The sequence below is a fragment of the Leopardus geoffroyi genome, chromosome E2, assembly GCF_018350155.1.
Source record: "Leopardus geoffroyi isolate Oge1 chromosome E2, O.geoffroyi_Oge1_pat1.0, whole genome shotgun sequence".
NCBI lineage: Eukaryota > Metazoa > Chordata > Mammalia > Carnivora > Felidae > Leopardus > Leopardus geoffroyi.
Genome location: NC_059335.1, coordinates 34,926,614 through 34,944,204, shown reverse-complemented (window position 1 = coordinate 34,944,204; position 17,591 = coordinate 34,926,614). Strand labels below are relative to the sequence as shown.

Sequence of the window (17,591 nt, the reverse complement as noted above, 5' to 3'; positions counted from 1 at the left end):
GACACCACGGTTCCTTACCTCGGTATAAGGATAGTACCCATCACCTCCACCCCTAAAAGAAATTTAAAAAAGCCTAGTGTCTGTAAGGCAGCCTCTGTCTGCATTATCAGACAACAACACAACTCATCTCCTTGTTTTTTACCCGAGATTGAATAAAAGACTTCCCATTCTGGGAAATAATTTATTCTACAAATCTTGAGTGCAAACTATACATGAATACTGTGTCAAATACTGGGACTTTCTTTGAGTCCTGAGCCCTGGGTTTGGCTGGAGGTGAATGACTTCCTGATCTGGGCCTCAGTTTTCCCATCTGTGATATGGGATAGCGTTGGTTCTGGTCGCTTTGCAGAGTGTTTATAGGGCATGAGGTCTGGAGGAGATAAATGAGCCACATGGCATTGTGTTCTGAATAGTGTAATATAGGCTCCAGAAATAAGATGTTGGTAGTAGTCTTTAAATTCCTTCCACATGAGGGGTGCCTGGGTGGCTCAGTCGGTTGAGCATCCGACTTCGGCTCAGGTCATGATCTCACAGTCTGTGAGTTCGAGCCCCGCATCGGGCTCTGTGCTGACAGCTCGGAGCCTGGAGCCTGCTTCTGATCCTGTGTCTCCCTCTCTCTCTGCCCCTCCCCCACTCATGCTCTGTCTCTCTCACTCTCAAAAATGAATAAATGTTAAAAAAAAAAATTAAAAAAAAAATTCCTTCCACATGAGACCTGGCCTGCATGCAGTAGGTGCTCAGTAAATATTAGCGGAAGGAGATGGGGAGGGTGTAAGTAACCTAACCTTTGTGGACGCTGACTCTCCAGAAAATCAGATGACAACAAGGAGCCTCTCCATGAGAAAATGTATATGTGGGTGGACACATCATTTTGTTCACGATCTCACAACGTTCATGGATCCCTGAGGTTCCAGATCCTAGCAGCAGAGTCTTGTTCAAACGGTCTTTGAGCTGGGTGGCTATTTACCTGATTGGGATCTGTCCTTGCACACGGCCCACCAAGTGGGATGTGGATGGGGTATCTAGGTCTGGGAGCTCAACATTTATCCTGGCTCTCTAACCATGCCAGAGACACTCTTCCTTAACCCCTTTGAGTTCGGTTATCCTGGCCCTGGCCCAGGACTGCCTATGGCTGGCCCCAGGACATCGTGCTTTCCTCTCTGTAGTTTGGACAGATGAGGGCTAGTCCTGAAGCTCTGTGGATAGAGCAGACAATGCTTGCTCTACATCCAGAGGCTGCCTCTAGGCCACCAGAGCCTGCCAGGCCCAGAGAAGCCCCCCCCCCCCCCCCCAGAGTATATTGGTATGGTGGAAGCTTTTGAGAGAGGTGTCTAACAATCCCTTTTGACCCGGGCCCAAGTTCAGCATCTGAAGTGGAGGGAGCCTGGTTGTGAGGCTGCAAGCAGGGGATGGGGCATAGGGAAAACCCATTTTGCAGGCAGCCTATCTCTACACCTCACCCCTGGCTGAGCCCTGGGGCTTAGACTCTGACTCTCTACCTGGGGTCACGAGACAGCTTTCTCCAGCCTCCCACCACTCCTCAGGAGTTGGCAGGAGACAGGTAAAGGTAGGACATCATCATCCTGAGGTACTGACCCCTCTCCCAGTCCGTACAACACACACACACACACACACACACACATACACACACACACATATGTGCCTGGTTCCTTCCTGGGGGAGCATTAGGTTTATTTCCAGTCCGGCTGAACTCTTAGGGAGATGGGTGGTGCCACCATACCCGCTCTGTCCTGCTGGAGAACCGGAGATGGCACAGCCCAGCAGCCTGAGGACTGGCTTCCTTTTCACAGATTAATGCCAGGGGGTCAGGTAGTTGACACGGCTGTGGAGAGAAACAGGGGTGAGGCAGGGGCCTCCAGGGTGTCCTGGAAAGTCAGGCTGTCCTTCTCTAGGCTTTTCCCCCAAACCCACCACCCTGTCCTCGAGGCTCTGAAAACACACCTTCCATCCTGCCTTTCTATGGCTCAAGAGCCTTCAATGGCTCCCTGTTTCCTTTTATTTATATATTTTCAGTGACTCTGCTTGACTTTCAAGCCCCCCTCCTCCGCTTTCACTTTGCCTCATCTTTTGTTCCCCATTGATTACAAATAATGTACTGCTTTGCTCATTTTTCAAACATTTAGTGCACCTGCTCTAGCAGGCACTATGTAGCAGTAAGAAATCAGAAAGCATTCCCTTGTGTGTGCACAGGGTGGGTGAGAGAAGGCAAGCTCTCCAACGATAAGTATAATGTCATAGTCTGCATGCTGTCAGATATGTGTGCACATGTGGTGAGCGACCCAAGGGGGTTTAAGCTAGAGGGGAGAGGCAGGGGATCAGCAAAGACTTCAAGAAGGATGGAACATCTAGGCTGGGCTTTCAAGGGTGGGGAGGAATTTTTCAGGCAGAGAGGGAAGGATTATCTAGGCCTAGCAACAGCAGCAACAAAGGTGTGGAGTGCCTGGTTGTGCTGGTCCTTTGGATGATACCCAGGAGTCTGGTACTGCTGCCGTGGAGGGAAGGGGGCTGGGTAGGTGGGAGATGACCAAATGATGAAGATGCCTGAATACCTTGCACACTCCTGCTGGGAACATGAGCCTCAGCCCTTACCCCCTATCCACATCCTGGAAGGCAAACTCTCAGTTCTTTCCATCATGTGTCTTACGTGCCTGTTTAGTCTTCCAGCCACTTTCCTCCCTGGTAAGCCCTCCTCCTTTTGGCCTAGTCTGAGCCAAATCTGGTGAGACAGGCACCCTGCTCCCCCCATCTCCCAGCAGGCCATCCTTTTGCCTGGCGAGGATCTCTTAGGAGGGAGGCAACTCAGTCCCCCAATATCACCCAGGAGGTACCAATCCCTTGGTGCGAGGCCCTGTAGGTGCAGTGGGGTCTGAGAACCCCCAGAGTCCAGAGGCTGCCGAGGCACAGCCCCGACGGGCGAGTGGCTAGGTGCAAGCAGGGGCGGGGTCACTCCCCTACCTGTAGATTGAGCCTAAGCGTCGGTAAGCATTCCTGCGAAAAACGGAGGAGGAAGGTGAGCCTGAGGTGGGGAAGGGCGACCCTATCCAGGAACCTCACTCCCATCTCCAGAAGCGCCATCCCACCAGAAGGATTACTAAAGCCCACCCTCGTCCCACCTAAGGCCTCCACTCCGAAAGGGTGGGGTTGCCAGGGGGGACTGGGAGACAGGGTGTTCCGTTTGATAGGAATTAAACACCCATTCATTTTGAGACTGCAATTTTTTGGAGGTGTATTGGAGCCCAGCAGTTCTTCCCAGGTCTCGCAGTTTCAAGAGTCATTAAGTGTACTCTGAAGAAGATGGCCATGTACTCTGAGGCCCATCTTCCCTCCCTGAGGTATGGGGTCCTGGGGCCTGTGCCGTCACTTACAGGGTGTCGAAAGGCAGGGGCTTCTGTCCGTAGCGGTCCAGGCTGGGGTTCTGGTTGAGACAGTACTGGCGCAGGGCCAGAGGAATGGGGGGTCCGTGAATCTAGGGGGACACTGACCCCCGCCCCCGCCCCGCACATTGCTCTCTGCCGGAGATCTTAGCCCTGGGGACTGGGAAACCCTGCCTGGGCGTCCTTTCCCCTCCCTGACCCCCGTGTTAGCCTCTCCTTCCCCACCCCCTGGTCCCCAGGGACAGGTCAGCGCGCAGCCCTCCTTACCCGCCAGTTCTGGGTCACCTCGGGCTTCAAGTACCGCACCGCGTAGCCACTGAAACTCTCCACTGCGGAGAGACCGCCCATCTGCAGCCCGCAGCCCGCCGCGGACAAACTCCGCCCCCGCTCTTACCTGAGCCCGCCCCTAGATCAAACCACGCCCACACACTTGTTATTTGAGCCAGCCCCGCCTCCCCTGCCCCGCCAGAACAAGCCCCGCCTCCAAACCCTGCTCCAAGGGCCCCAGAACCAGCCCCGCGCGCAGCCTCCGGCCCAATGGCGTCCTCTGGCCTGGACCTGGCCCCTGCCTCCTCCACAAGACGAACCCCACCTCCCTGTCCCTCAGCCCATTTCGGTCCCGCTCACTCTCTGTGCCCAGCTGCTCCTCAGCTTCCCCGCTGTCCTTGCCACAGCCCACCTGATGCTGCCCCCCTCAGCCCCTAGCCGCAATTGGCTTCCCGGGTCTCTCCCGCCTTATGGCATCCTCCGCGCCCAGTAGACTGACCCCTCTTGTTCAGGCAGGGCAACTTGAACTCGCCAGCCGAGGACACGAAGCGGGACCAGTCCTCAATGGCGCGAGTGAAACAAGGCCAGTCCACCCGGTTGATGCCCGGCGCGATGGGTACCAGCTTTCCCTCATGGCACCTGTTTCGGAGTCTCCGGCCGGTTTCGGTGATGTCCTGCCGGGCGATGGGAGTCAGGGCCGCGTGGTAGGTGCCGAAGCCTGGGGGGCGACCCAGACCGCCCCATAGACAGGAGCTGACAACTTGGCCCATCTGACCCATGGGCCTGATGGAGGGCCTTGAAGCCCCTAAAGGAGATGGGAAGGGGGAAGGGCCACAAGCAGGCAGCTGGAGAACCAGAGGCTCTTGGGGCTGGGCACAGGCAGGCCCTTCACACCGTCTCCCCTGAGCAAACCCAGGGCCAGAAGCAAAGGACACTCACCAAGCACTGCAGGGGTTTATTGGGGACACCGAAAAGTGTGAAGTAGGCGTTGTCAAAGTCATCTGAAGAAGAAAAAGGAGGGAAGAGGTAGGTGTCTCCTCTACTTTGGACCCAAGTCCTACTTCTGGGAATTTATCCCACATTAGAGGTACACAACTGGGAAATGATATGAGTAAAAGATCTACCCATTTCAACATTGTTCATAAGAGAAAATGGCCGGGAATAGCTCAAGTGTCTCATTCAAGGACTTGTTAAATACACTCTGATACATCCTCGCTATGTAGCTACTTAAAATAAACAGGAAATTCTCGATACAAGACCTCCAAGGTGCAGAAGAGTATATGCTGTATGCTACCTTTTGCTTTAAAGCGTAAAACTGAGGAGATTGGAGGCAGAGAAGAATATACATTCAGGTCATCACCTTAACCACGTCATCAAACTTGGCGTCCCGAATAGCAGGATAACAACATTATGTGCCTCCTGCTGAAGCACTATGGCAAGCATGCAAGATTCTGGCCAGCGATGTTTTACCTGGTTAATCAAGCCTCCCCATCCAGCTTCTCGTTTACAGAAAACAGTCAAGGTAAACAACACCCTAAGGAAACAATCACTCGCATTCACAATGTAGGACTGTCTATCATGTAACTATTTTGAACTCTAAAAAGTCGATATGAGGGAAAAATGGAAAGTGGGCAGACTATTTCAGACTGAAACTAAAGATATGTAATACCCAGTTGCAATGCACAATCCTAGATTGCAGTCTGGTTCCAGAAGGAATTTTATTTTATTTTATTTTATTTTAATTTAGTTTATAGGTTTTTTTTTTGTTTGTTTTTTTGTTTTTTTGAGAGAGAAAGAGCACGTCGGGAAGGGCAGAGAGAGGGAGAAAGAGAATCCCAAGCAGGCTCCGGGCTGCAAGCACAGAGCTAGATGGGGCTCAAAGTCACGAAACTGTGAGATCATGACTTGAGCAGAAACGAAGAGTTGGACGCTCAACCGACACCCAGGTGCCCCCAAAAGGATTTTAAAGCTATGAGATATCTTTAGGGGTCATTTGGGACATTTAAATATAGACCACATATTATGTGTTAGGGAATTATTGTTAACTTTCCTAGATGTGATAATGGTATTGTGTCACAGAGGAGGATGTTAGCAGTGGGAGCTGCTTGCTGCAGAGTGTGGGAGAGTGTGAGTGTGTGTGTGTGTTGGAGAGAGAAGAATCAAATATGGTAATACAGTACCCGAAGCAGGTGGAAGGCAACCGGTGTCCATAGTATTATCCTTTCAACTTTTCTCTATGTTTGAATACACTCATAGTAAAAAGTTAGGGAGCAGAAGTATATATATTTGTATTTGCATTAATAAACAATGGAAGGATACATTAGGAACTAGATGGACACCTGTAAATCAGCAGAGGTGGAGAGTGGAGGCGGCGAGGTGTTAAAACGTACATTATTACAGCATTTTGAATTTTGAAGCTGTGACTTGATTACTTTTATTAAAAGCATATACTTGCCATAAAATACATATCTAAATCAAGAGCGTTCCCTAAAAATGTAAATTGCTGGTTTCCAAGAGCCTTCCCATGCAGCAGTTAGTGGGAGCCCCGTGGCTGCTCCCTCATAGAGGGACAGGTGGGGGGGCCCCACTTCACCTTTCATCCCTCCCTCCTCCCCACCTCCCCACCCACCTCTGGCATGTCCCATCTTGGCCCCTGCAGGGCTCTGCACGGGACCTCTGGAGGTCTCCATGCAGTCTCTGACACCCTCACCCCACCTGTCACCTCAGCTGCAACCTGGGCCTCATTCCAGACTTCCCTGCTCTTGCTCGGCACCCACTCTGTTACCAAATCCTGTTACTTTATCTCCTAAATACCTTCCCAAACCCTCTCCTGTGGCCAAGACACTGTCACTCCTTCCTGAAGACTGTGTTCCCTCCCGGTGTCTTAACACCCACCCCCCTTATCCACCTCTGGTCCCTCTGGGCCATCCTCCACCCCCTCCCCACCCCCAGAATGCTCAGACTTCTTTTCTGCTTCAGGTCTTCAGAGGTTTCTCTTTCTCTCCTAAGTCCAGACCCGTGAGCTTAGCAACAGGGCCCTTTCTAAGCTGTGCCCTTCTCCCCTCCCCAGCTCCTACTGTGATCACCAACTCTACCCTTTGGCTCAACCAACCACCCCCCCCCCCCCAAGTTCACCCAACACCTCCTGCAGCTTTTCTTTAACAGCCCCTGTACATGCTGTTCCCTCTAGCTAGGACACCTTTGCTTCCCCGCCGCCGCAGCTCAGTGTCAGGCACCAAGCAAGTGCTTAATAAATGTGTGGAAATGAATGTGTATTCCTGCATGCATTCATTCATTCATTCATTCACAGGCACCCCCACCTCCACACCCAAGCCTCTCAATGGATGAAGACTTACTCCTTGGGCCTATGTGGCCTTTTCACCCCAAAGACGCTCAGGTCCTCCTCCCATTCACGGTAAGCGTGAGGAGGCTGTTCCTCTTTTCCATCTGGAGAGCAGGTTGGGCAGAAGCTGTCGTTATTGCTTTTATTATCACTCCTACTACTGCGACAACTGACTTCTGCACAGTTCTCTCTCTCTGAATAACAACCGCCACATTATTGTTGCGCATGTACTATGTGCCGGGCACTACGTTAAGTGCTTCTCTTGGCTTGTTTTAATCTCACGATAACCTTGCGAGGCAGGCGCTGTTATCATCCCCATTTTCCTGATAGGGAAGCAGAGGCTCAGACCTAAGCAGAGCTGGGACTAGCCCTTTTAACGCTTTCATGTGCCACCGACGGCCTTGCCCTCTACCAGGGCTCTCCTTGACACCCTCCACCCACTCCTTTCCCAAAGGCCCAGAGGGGCCGCGGACGCCAGCGGCAGCCAGGTGGCCTGACCTTTGCGGCAGTAGGTGGTGGACCGGCAGTGCTCGTCCGAAAGACAGGCCCTGACAGAGTCCATGTCCATGCGGCGCAGGCTGGGCAGGGCCGGGTGGTAGAGCTGCTGCTTCACGCCCGCCAGCTGGTTGCGCGTCCGCGCCACCGGCAGCAAGATGGCTGGCGACGCGTACACGTGGGTGGAGCCGTCCTCCCAGGGCACCAGGTCGACGATGCGGGCCATGGCTGGGGAGCAGAGACACCCCGACCAAACACCCTCCTGTCGGGTAGCGCGACCTTGGCCAGTGCGGATTTGTCTACTCGCCCAATGGTTATGGACGAGGTACCCTCGGCTAGGAGCTCCCCATGTGGTGTCAGGGACACCCGGGCTCACGCACGCATGCGCAAACACACGACGTGCTCAGGGATCTGGCAGGTGAGCACAGGGTGTGTGTGGTTGGGAACGGTCTAAAAGAGGAGGCATAAGAGTCTTCCATTCTTAAGTAATGATCAGGAAGAAGCAGCAGCAAGTGGGTTCAGAATTTAGCTCAGTCTGCCTCTGGGTAGCTAATTATGGACTTCTGGCCTTAGCTAAAGTGCCTGGCATTTACTCAAAATTCTACAGGGAGACATAGGAAAGTTTTAAATAAGGGGAGAGGCATGAACTACAAGAGATATGAACTACAAAAGCATTGCTGGTTACTCAGTGCCTCCCTTGAAAGAGCGGCTATTCCCACAGCCTTTCGGTCATTTAAACGTTAGGAGAATTTGTTGAGCCGGCTTGCTTTCTTCCTGACCCAGTTACAGGTGCGAGAGGGAGGTGGGCGGTAAGTGGGTAGGAGGAGCGAGGACCTTGGACCATGGAGGAGCAGGGAGAGGACAAGGTGACTGGCCTGAGGAAGCTGTCTCAGGGGGTAGGCCTGCATGGGGAGGATGGGGAATGGGGCGGGGAGAAGTGGGGGGGGGGGAAGGGACACACTGCTCCTCACCCACCGACAGTGGCTACCTTGTCTGCAGGGCACAGGCCCCAGATGCCCAGGCCTATGAGGGTTTTCTGCTCTTCTGACTACTCAGTGGGGAGAAGAGGCAGGAAGATGGGCTGGCCTCAGAGCCTTATACAGTAGGAGCACAAAGGAACATTCTGCAGAGACAATGCCCACTGCAGCCTGATTGTGAGGACGCCTGCTCCTCGGCAACCCTGGCAACTGTAGGCTCTGAGGAGAGGAGCCAGCTAGCAAGGGTGCTGTGAACTGGCCCCCGCTTTCAGCTTTCCTGAAGGTTGCTGTCTCCCAAGCCTTAGCACAAGCCAGGCATGTTGAGAAATGTCCGAAAGGAAGTGGGCTCCCTGGAGGCAGCCATACGAGGGCTAGCCAGGGCACGCTGTGTGATCCTGGACTAGTTGCTGTCTCTCTCTAGGTCTCAAGGCTCTGTGTTAGGCAAGACCCTAGGTCCTGCCATGCAGGGCGACTGTGGGCTCTCCTGGAAACCTGAGGGCACTGCCCTGCCTGCCTGCCAGCCCTTGGGTCTCCAAGGGTGGCGATTAGCAGTGGCCAGTATCCAGGGTCAGCATAAAGGGATCAGGGAGAGTGGTGGCCTCAGCAGGATAGGGATTAGCAGGTGATATTCTAGCCCTGGCCCACTGGAGTCCTGCAGCCTCCCTCCCTCCTTCCCAGGAAACAGAGGTCATGAGTGCCTAAGCCCAGCACCTGAAAGCCCCGGGGCCTGCCCACCATCCTGGTCACAACCATTGGTGATGGACCCCACATGTGAGGAAACCCTGGGGAGAGTCTGACTTATTTGCCTGTATCGGCATATGCCCCACATACACCTGTCCAGGTGCTGAGAGTGACAGGTCCAGAGACCCCTCCTGTGAGGTTCACACAGGATTTGGCTCCCTATCTGCTCCACCTCCAGGGCTCCATACAGCCCCTAGACAGCATCCCCCAAGCCCTACTCCTCAGAGAAGACTTTCCCGGAGTTGAGTCTACTCACCACCCCACCTCCAGTTTATTTTTCTTTTAACGTTATAAAATATAAAAAAATACAGAGAATGCATAAATATAGAATATAACTAATAATTTATAAAGCGAGAGCTCGTGTACTATTATTCAGGTCAAGACAAGAGGTACTACTTTGCAAAACTGATTAGCAGTTTCTTAAAACATGAAACATAAAATTACCATATAACAGCAATTTTACCCCTAGGAATCTTCCCAAGAGAACTGAAAATATATAGGTTCAGGCAAAAACTTACATGCAAATGTTCACAGCAGCATTATTTCAAACAGCTAATAAGTGCAACAACCCAAGAGTCCATTGACTAGTGAGTAAATAAATTCCACCATGGAATACTCAAGAATTAAAAATTATTACTTATTAAAATTTTTTTATTGTTTATTTATTTTTGAGAGAGAGAGAGAGATACAGAGCATGAGCAGGGAAGGGGCAGAGAGAGGGAGACACAGAATCTGAAGCAGGCTCCAGGCTCTGAGCTACCAGCACAGACACCGACACGGGTCTTGAACCTGTGAACCATGAGATCATGGCCTGCACCGAAGTCAGACACTTAACCGACTCAGGGCCCCCCAAATTAAAAAAAAAAATTTAAGTTTATTTACTTATTTTGAGAGAGACAGAGACAGTGTGAGTGGGGGAGGGGCAGAGAGAGAGGCAGAGAGAGAGAACCCCAAACAGGCTGCATGCCACCAGCACAAAGCCCAATGCAGGGCTTGAACTCATGAAACCGTAAGATCATGACCTGAGCCGAAACCAAGACAGATGCTTAACCAACTGAGCCACTCAGGCACCCCGGAATACTCAAGAATTAAAAAGAAATGAGGTATTGATATATGCTCCCATGTGGAAGATCCTCAAAGACATTTTGCTAAATGAAAGAAGTCAGACAAAAAACCAGTCTGCTTGTTGTATGATCCATTTATATAAAATGTCCAAAAAAGGCCAATTTTAGGGGACAGAAAGCTGATTAGTGGCTGTCGGGAGCTGTGGCTGAGTATGGGGAGTGATTCCCATGAAGCATGAAGGGTCTCATTGGGACAACAACGGCAATGTTCTAGAACTGGATGGTGCAAGTTGCAAAGCTCAGTCAATTTACTAAAAATCATCGAGCTGTACAGTTAAAATGGGAAAATTTTATGGCTTATAAATTATACCTCAGTAAAGTTGTTTTAAAAAATTGATACCAGCTAAAGAAAGCAAGAAATGATGCCAGCCCCTAGAAGCTTCCACCTGCTCCTCCCCAGTTCCAACCCCCTGCAAGAGGTAACCGCTCTCTGGCTGCATAACGTCACCACACGACTGCTGCTTTTCTTTTTCCTCTTACGACCTACGTGTGCAGCCATAGACAAGACAGGCTCATTTTGCCCCTTTTGAACTTTGTATATACGGACATTGGGGTCTTTTGAGCCTGGCTTCTTTCCCTCCATACATATGTGCACATGAGGGTCATCCAAACTGGTGTGTGGCCAAAGTTTGCTCATGTTCCTCGCCCTAGAACCCCTTACTCTTCCCCCAGTCACATCTGGCTTTGCCCACTCCCCAGGGGCTCCGCTGCCTCCAGGTTGCTCAGCCCAGGGAGGAGGGCACAGACCAAGCCTCACTCATGCAGGGTCCCATGCCATTACTCCTCCCCCAGCGCCTCACTCCCCTTGGCTTGCAGCATGCTCGCTTTCTGCTTTTCCATGTGCCAGAGGGCTCCAGGGGCCATCTTTGTCCCCTTCTCTTCTTTAGTTGCATTGAATTTCCCAGGGGTTCTGAATCTGGCTTGTGGCTTTACACAGCATGTAGAAGCTGAGCTCATGAGTCCAACATTTCTTTTCTTTTTTTAATTTTTAAAGTTGATTTATTTATTTTGAGAGAGACAGAGACAGCATGAGCAGGGGAGGGTCAGAGAGAGGGAGAGAGAGAATCCCAAGCAGGCTCTGCACTGTCAGTGCTGAGCCTGACGTGGGGCTACAACTCACTGACTGTGAGATCGTGACCTGAGCAGAAACTGAGAGTCAGATGTTTAACTGACCGAGCCACCCAGGTGCCCCTAACATTTCTATCTCCCCAAACTCCAGACACACATGCACAGCCCTCGCCAGCTACTGCACATTTCCACTTGGACGTCTCTCAGACATCTTACCAAAGTAAAGTTCATGATTTCCCCTCCCTTCCAAACTCTTCCTCTCACCTCCCAGCTCCAGGCTTCCTCTTTTGGGTAAATGGCACCACCTGCCACCCAGTTGCCTGAGCTGCACCCTCAACACCTCCCTTTTCCTCCCCCTCCCCTTTCTCTCTGCCTCTGCCACCCACCAGCCCAAGCCGTGTCGCCTCTGCATGGGCCTCCGTCCAGCTAGAGGCGAGGGTGAATATCACCGATCTCACCAGCCATTGCTTGGAGGCCGGGCAGAATTGAAGAACTTGCTGTCCCCAGCCAGGGCCTGGCCAGAGGTGCTGTGGGAGGAGCCTTTATCCCCTGCAGCCTGGCATATTTATGGAGGACACACAGGGGCCACCTTGAGCTCCGTTATTGCTGTTGACCCTCGCTGGCAGAAAGAACATCCTCCCATGCCAGCCACCTTGGGGAGTTGCATAACAGGGGCCATGCATGAGGCTCTGGGGAGGAGTGATCGCATGGGACTGTGTGTGAGTGAGGCTTGGTCTGTGGCTCCCTCCCTGGGCTGAGCAACCTGGAGGCAGCAGAGCCCCTGGGGAGTGGGCAAAGTCAGATGTGCCTGGGAGAAGAGAAGGGGGTTCTAGGGCGAGGAAAATGAACAAACTTTGGCCATACACCAGTGTGGATGACCCTCATGTGCATATATATGGAGGGAAAGAAGCCAGGGGTCATCCGGTCATAGAATGATTTGTTGCTCTGCAGGCTCCTGACCAGTGCACATGCTCACCGCACATCAGCTGGACAGGTGGTGCCTGGCCCCTGTTCAAAATCATCATGGGCTTTCCTGGTCCGTCCACTAAAACCCAAAGTCCTTACCATGGTTTACGGGCCCTATGTGATCTGTCCTGGCCGACCTCTATCTCATCTCCCACCGCTCTTCATTATACCCACTAACCCTCCGACCCCTCCCTGTTCCTTGGGTGCATCCAGGCTCATTCCAGCCTCAGGACTTTACCCTTGCAGTGTCTTCTGTCTGGAACATGGTCCATTCAGCTCTTGCTTTTCATGGCTTGGCCCAAATCTCCCCCTCTGGATGGAGGCCTGCCTGCCTTCCTCCCACTGACACACTCGTGTCTCTGCCCTGCTTGTGCACACTGCTGGGCACACAGGAGGAGCTCAGGAGATGATGTGGGTGACCTAGTCCCCATCCCTTGCTGGCTACCCCTCTCCTCTACTCTCACCCAGTTCTTGTCATCTCGCTGAGCCCTTCTTCACTGGGCTGCCGTCCCTGTCTCCCTGAAGATCTCTGTCTCCCTGCTAGGGCCGGACCTCAGTTCGCGGGGCTAGCTCACACGTAGTCAGCCATCCCTCAGTCCTTGGATTCTTCCTAAAGGCCCAGCTCTGGGACCATGGCCGACCGGACAGAGCCCAAGGCAGGGGCTACTGAGGTCCTGCCAAGCTGCAGAAGACTCTGGCCCAGAGAGACTCTGCCTGAGTCCTGGATCTGGAGCTGGAGGGCTGGGGTGTGCCTCCTGCCACTGCTGACTGACAGTTGACAGGCCTCTGCCACCTAGAGTCTCCCAGGATCACATGGGGACATCAAGCTGTTATTCTCCCACCGGCCACCCTGTGGCTTGGTCAAGGTATGTGGCAAACTGGGCCCCTGGAACCTGGGGAGGTCCCCTGGTGACTCATGGTGTCCCAAGCAGGTCCACGTGGGGCTCCTTCCCTGGGACCTAGATCCCTGCTGGCCCCTGGAGGGTTGCTGCTGGCTGCCTGGGCCTGGAGCTCCTGTCTTCCACCACCACCTCCCCACCCCTGTTCGGCCCCTGCTAATCCTTTGCACACGGCACCACTGCTGCCTATTAATCCCCCCTGTGTCTGAGAGACCGGCCGCAAGTGTCAGGGACAAGGCAATTCCTGGCTGGTGGTTGGCATCCGAGCAGGTAACTTGGGATGAGGTGGTAGCTGGGTGTGGGGCCTGGTAGGACCCCCCCCCCCCCATGCTCTCCTTCTAGCAAGGCATCTAGACTTGGAGAATAGGGCAAGGCAGGAAAACTGGGCTTCCCTCTCTGTCTGTGGGACTCAAACCTTAGTGAATCTTCAGAGGCAGCTTATGACATGCAGATTCCAGGTCCCGCAGAGGGTTTAGAGGGGCATAGGAACCTGTATTTTCCCTAGCTTTCCAGAAGATTCTGAAAAGCTGGTGATCCCAGCATCATAGCTACCCTGGGCTCTGAAGTCACCCTTCCTACCTTAGCCTCCCTTATCAATGTGGAATCAGCAGGGCCATGCAAATATTTCCATCCTGGAGGAAATGACTGGGTCTGAGGGAAGAAGAAAAATTGGGAGTGGGGAGAGCTTCCCTAATCATTTCCAGGAGGTTCAGAAACAAACTGGGAAAAGGTTTGCAGGACTGGCCTGCAGAAGCCAACCCTGGGCAAATGTCAATAGCATCGGAGGTGGATGTGAGACACCTGGAGTCCAGTGGACCTGAATGTAACTTGGCTTGGCTGCTTACCGGCCGGGTCACTTTGGGCAAGTCTACTCCTCTCTCTGTGCCTCTGTTTCCTGAGCTACAAAGTGGTAACAATTATTTTCCTGAGGCTGGTGGCAGGCAGGGAGAACGAGGATGAATGTGATCAAGGGTGGAAGACACGTAGCTCAGTCTTGCCTCATGGGGCTGGCTGGGGCTGGCTGGGGTCGGGGGAATCCTCCATCCTAAACACATGGCCTTGGGCTCTACCAACCCTGGAAATCACTGTGTCTGTGTCCCCACCCAACAAGGAAATGGAAGGCCGGAGAGGTTCATGTCTGGCTCAGGTTCACCTTTTTGGAGGCTGAGTCAGGGATCTGATTTCCCACCCTGAGCTCTGCCCCTGTAGCACAGCCTCTCCCAGGACAGCTGGTGCTGAGGCCAGAGCGGGGGCAGAAGTCGGGGCTGTGAGCAGAGGGCAGGAGGCACAGCCAAGGGGCTGTGGGGAACGGGCACTGGGGCATGGATCCTGGGCCCTGTGCCTGTCCTTTTCAGCCTGGGGCCAATGTCCTTGGCAGAGGAGGGACAGAGAAGCACTCTATCATATTGGGCATCTCCCCAGAAGGGCCCTTTCAAGGGTGGGAGTTTGCACCTACTGCCTTGTGTGGTGCCCCTGGGCCAGGCCATCCTGCGGGATTTAGTCATAAGAGCAGAGGCCTCCCATTCCCAGAAGATAAATGTTGCCAGAAACTGTACCCATAGAAGGTAGGGCTGAAATATCACAGTAAATCTTGAAAAAGGGATTTAATTGTCATTTTATCTTAAAATTGTTTGAATCATGAAAACAGGTTAATTTTTATGTTAAAGCATTTTCCGTTCATATGCTATTCACAATGTAGTTTTAAAAATCCATGTTGGGATCGTGCTGAATGTGATATTCTACAATTACTGTTCTTGCTTGACACCAAATAATAGTCATAGCCATTTGTTAAGTGCTCAGGGTGTGCCTGCCATGTTCTCACCAGTTTATTTTATCCTCACAATGATCTCCACGAGATAGGTACTGTAACATCTCCATTTTACAGACAAGCAAACTGAGGCACAGAGAGTTTAACTGATTTGGTCATTCCTGGAGTCCAGAGTATGTACATCTTTCCATATTAGTTCAAACTGATCCACCTTTTTTATGGCTCCATGGTATTCCATTATCAGATGTATTGTAATTTATTTAATATGCGTTCCTCTTATAGGTGAACATTTAGGAACTTTCTAATAACCAGATCCCTACAGGTAAATATTTGGGTGTTTTTCATCTTTTGCTATAACACTGTTGTGACCAAGCTCTTTATACACGTTTTTGGCCTTAGTATCTCTATCAGGTGAATACCTGGAGGAATAACTTGCAAAAATGTTTTTAAAGATGAATGAGAGAAAAGGGAAATGTGTGACCCACCTAAGTGGCGCCCGAATGGTGGGAGCAGCAGTGGACACTCTGGGGAGGCCTAAGGACTCTGTCTCCTACAGGCATCAGGATGTGGAGCTGGGTCCAGAGGGTGCTGCCTCAGCCCCCAGGGACCCCTCAGAAGACAAAGATGGAGGAGGAGGAGGAGGGGGCAGAACCAGAACCAGAGGCGGAGCTGGAACCAGAGCCGGCGCCTAAAACAGCCCCGAAGGAGGCCGAGTTAGGGGACGAATCCCTGGTAAGAGGCTGCAGCCATGCTGGCCTTATGGCTCCGGAATTCCCAGCTTGGGTCAGCTGCCCCCCCGGGGACCTTCTACGAGGGGACTTGAGCACATCCAAACCTGCCAGTTCTGCATCCCATCCGCTCAGGAGCCTGATGACAACTAGTTCAGAAGCTCAGTTAAAAAGATTTGATTTAGCATCTAATGGATGCCAGGCCTGTGCACTGTGCTAGGAGCGTAATGGTGAATAAGACGTTGCCCCTGGGGGTCAGCAGACAAGTACCAGCCAGGTCATTCTACCAGGAGACAGAGGTGATGAGAGAATTTGGGGAGCTCCAACACTGGATTCAGCTCTCCCCTCCCAGGAGGGCCAAATGAGTATATCAGACAGAAGTATGCGAGCTCAGAGGAGGGAGAGAATCATCTTAACTTTGGAGAGTGGAAGCTGGTGGGGTTTGCTCCTAGACACAGAGGGTGAGCCCACTTGTGACTGGAGATGGTGAGGCAGGGCGTGCCTCGTAGAGGAAGGGCTTGTCCTGGGCAGCACGGGGTATATACAGGAAACAGTGACCACCCAGGTAGAGAGTTTGTGTGCATATGTGTTTGCACGTGCACACATGTATGTACACATATGTGCATGCCCTGTGTCCTTAGTGGTATGTCTGTGCATACATATGTATTAGCAAATTGTGTGCACACAAACACATGCACGTATTTACATGTATTTGTATGCACACGTGTATGTCACATGCCTTGGTGTGTCTGTAGAGTGTGTGGGGCATGCTATAAGTGTATGAGTGTGTACATGTATATGTTTCTGAGTTTGTGAATGTATTCATGTGTTTGTGTATGCACGTTTGTGTTTCTGTGCATGCATGTGTGTATGAACATATTTGTATGTAGCTGCATGTTTGTATACATACATATTTTATACATCTATGATGCAGGCTCATGTGTGAGTGTTCAGATGCAGACCTTTGTATGTGTAGGCATACATGCATATGTGTGTGCACACACGTTTATTCATCTATGTGTGTATTTGATTGTGTGTTGATGTACATTTGAAATGATGTGTTTGTGAATATGTGTTTGTATGTCAGTGCATGTGTATGCGTGTAGATGCCCCTGCTTATGGAACTGAGCTTATATATATGTGCATGTATGTATACACAAGTATCTGTGTCTGTGTATATATGCAAATGTATGGGAGTGTGCATATGCATGTGTTTGTGTGTCTGTATACTTGCAGGCATTTGCATGTATGCATGTCTGCTTGCACGCACATGTATATATGAATATTCTGCATGTGCCTCTATGCACATGCATGTGTATTGGGGCATGTATACATATGCAAACGTATATGCACATGTGCTTTGTGTCTTGCATATGCACATGCATGTATGAGCAGATCCACTTATCTGTGCATGTGTATGCTCACACCACTGTGTTACTGCACGTGTACCTATTTGTGCTCATGCATGTATGCATCTAACTGCACATATATGGACATTTATGTGAGCTCATACATTTACATGTATAATGAGTGTGTGTGTGTGTGTGTGTGTGTGTGTGCACGCATGTCTGTACACGCACATATGTGCACGCAGCACTAGGAGCTGCAGCTACAGAGGCAGATGAGAGGCAGATGGCAAATGCTGAACTGCTACCCAGCTGCTCCAGGGGAATGGCAGGTTTGGCCCCCCCAGGAGAGGGATAGCTGGTGGGGGGTCCTCTCCTCTCCCTCTCCCCTTCAGTTTGCCTCAAGGCTTCATAACTGTCTCCAGTGTTCCTCTCTGTTCTCAGGCCACTGGAGTGGGGCAGCTTCCTGGGGAA

The 17,591-nt window shown here is 51.7% G+C and overlaps 2 protein-coding genes across 9 annotated transcripts in view; one reads left to right on the top strand and one right to left on the bottom strand.

Annotated features, from left to right (window-relative positions):
* Window positions 1-1,662: 1,662 nt before the first annotated feature.
* On the bottom strand, window positions 1,663-8,572 carry LOC123579225 (testis, prostate and placenta expressed). 4 transcript variants are annotated; one of them, XM_045442919.1, is made up of 7 exons: window positions 8,489-8,572; window positions 7,504-7,728; window positions 4,602-4,663; window positions 4,162-4,336; window positions 3,387-3,436; window positions 2,977-3,009; window positions 1,663-1,843 (listed from the first exon to the last, which is right to left on the bottom strand). In XM_045442919.1, the coding sequence occupies exons 2-7, from the start codon at window positions 7,724-7,726 to the stop codon at window positions 1,715-1,717; spliced, it is 672 nt and encodes a 223-aa protein (XP_045298875.1). In that variant the 5' UTR covers window positions 7,727-7,728; window positions 8,489-8,572; the 3' UTR covers window positions 1,663-1,714. The 4 variants fall into 4 exon arrangements, with proteins under 4 accessions (XP_045298875.1, XP_045298874.1, XP_045298876.1 ...); XM_045442918.1 differs by having other exon boundaries at window positions 7,504-7,762; window positions 8,489-8,558; XM_045442920.1 differs by lacking the exon at window positions 8,489-8,572 and adding an exon at window positions 3,663-3,724 and having other exon boundaries at window positions 3,387-3,451; window positions 7,504-8,112.
* CNGB1 (cyclic nucleotide gated channel subunit beta 1) overlaps window positions 3,808-17,591 on the top strand; it is a 77,514-nt gene continuing 63,730 nt past the window's right edge. For 2 of the 5 annotated variants that reach the window (XM_045442915.1, XM_045442911.1), the window contains exons 1-2: window positions 13,436-13,545; window positions 15,600-15,775. In XM_045442915.1, coding sequence (XP_045298871.1) covers window positions 15,608-15,775 — 168 coding nt within the window. In that variant the 5' untranslated portion in view covers window positions 13,436-13,545; window positions 15,600-15,607. Of the gene's footprint in view, window positions 5,185-6,972; window positions 7,078-12,920; window positions 13,243-13,435; window positions 13,546-15,325; window positions 15,366-15,599; window positions 15,776-17,591 lie in introns of those variants that run through there. The other 3 variants (XM_045442912.1, XM_045442913.1, XM_045442914.1) reach the window with 3 other exon arrangements.

What these genes read in the sequence shown, in the direction of transcription:
- LOC123579225 (XM_045442919.1), bottom strand. Translation starts at nt 7,726, where the DNA reads ATGGCCCGCATCGTCGACCTGGTGCCCTGGGAGGACGGCTCCACCCAC. An exon ending in CACCACCTACTGCCGCAAAG is followed by an intron (nt 4,664 to 7,503) that starts GTCAGGCCACCT and finishes TTTCTTCTTCAG; the next exon opens with ATGACTTTGACAACGCCTAC. An exon ending in ATAAACCCCTGCAGTGCTTG is followed by an intron (nt 4,337 to 4,601) that starts GTGAGTGTCCTT and finishes ATCGCCCGGCAG; the next exon opens with GACATCACCGAAACCGGCCG.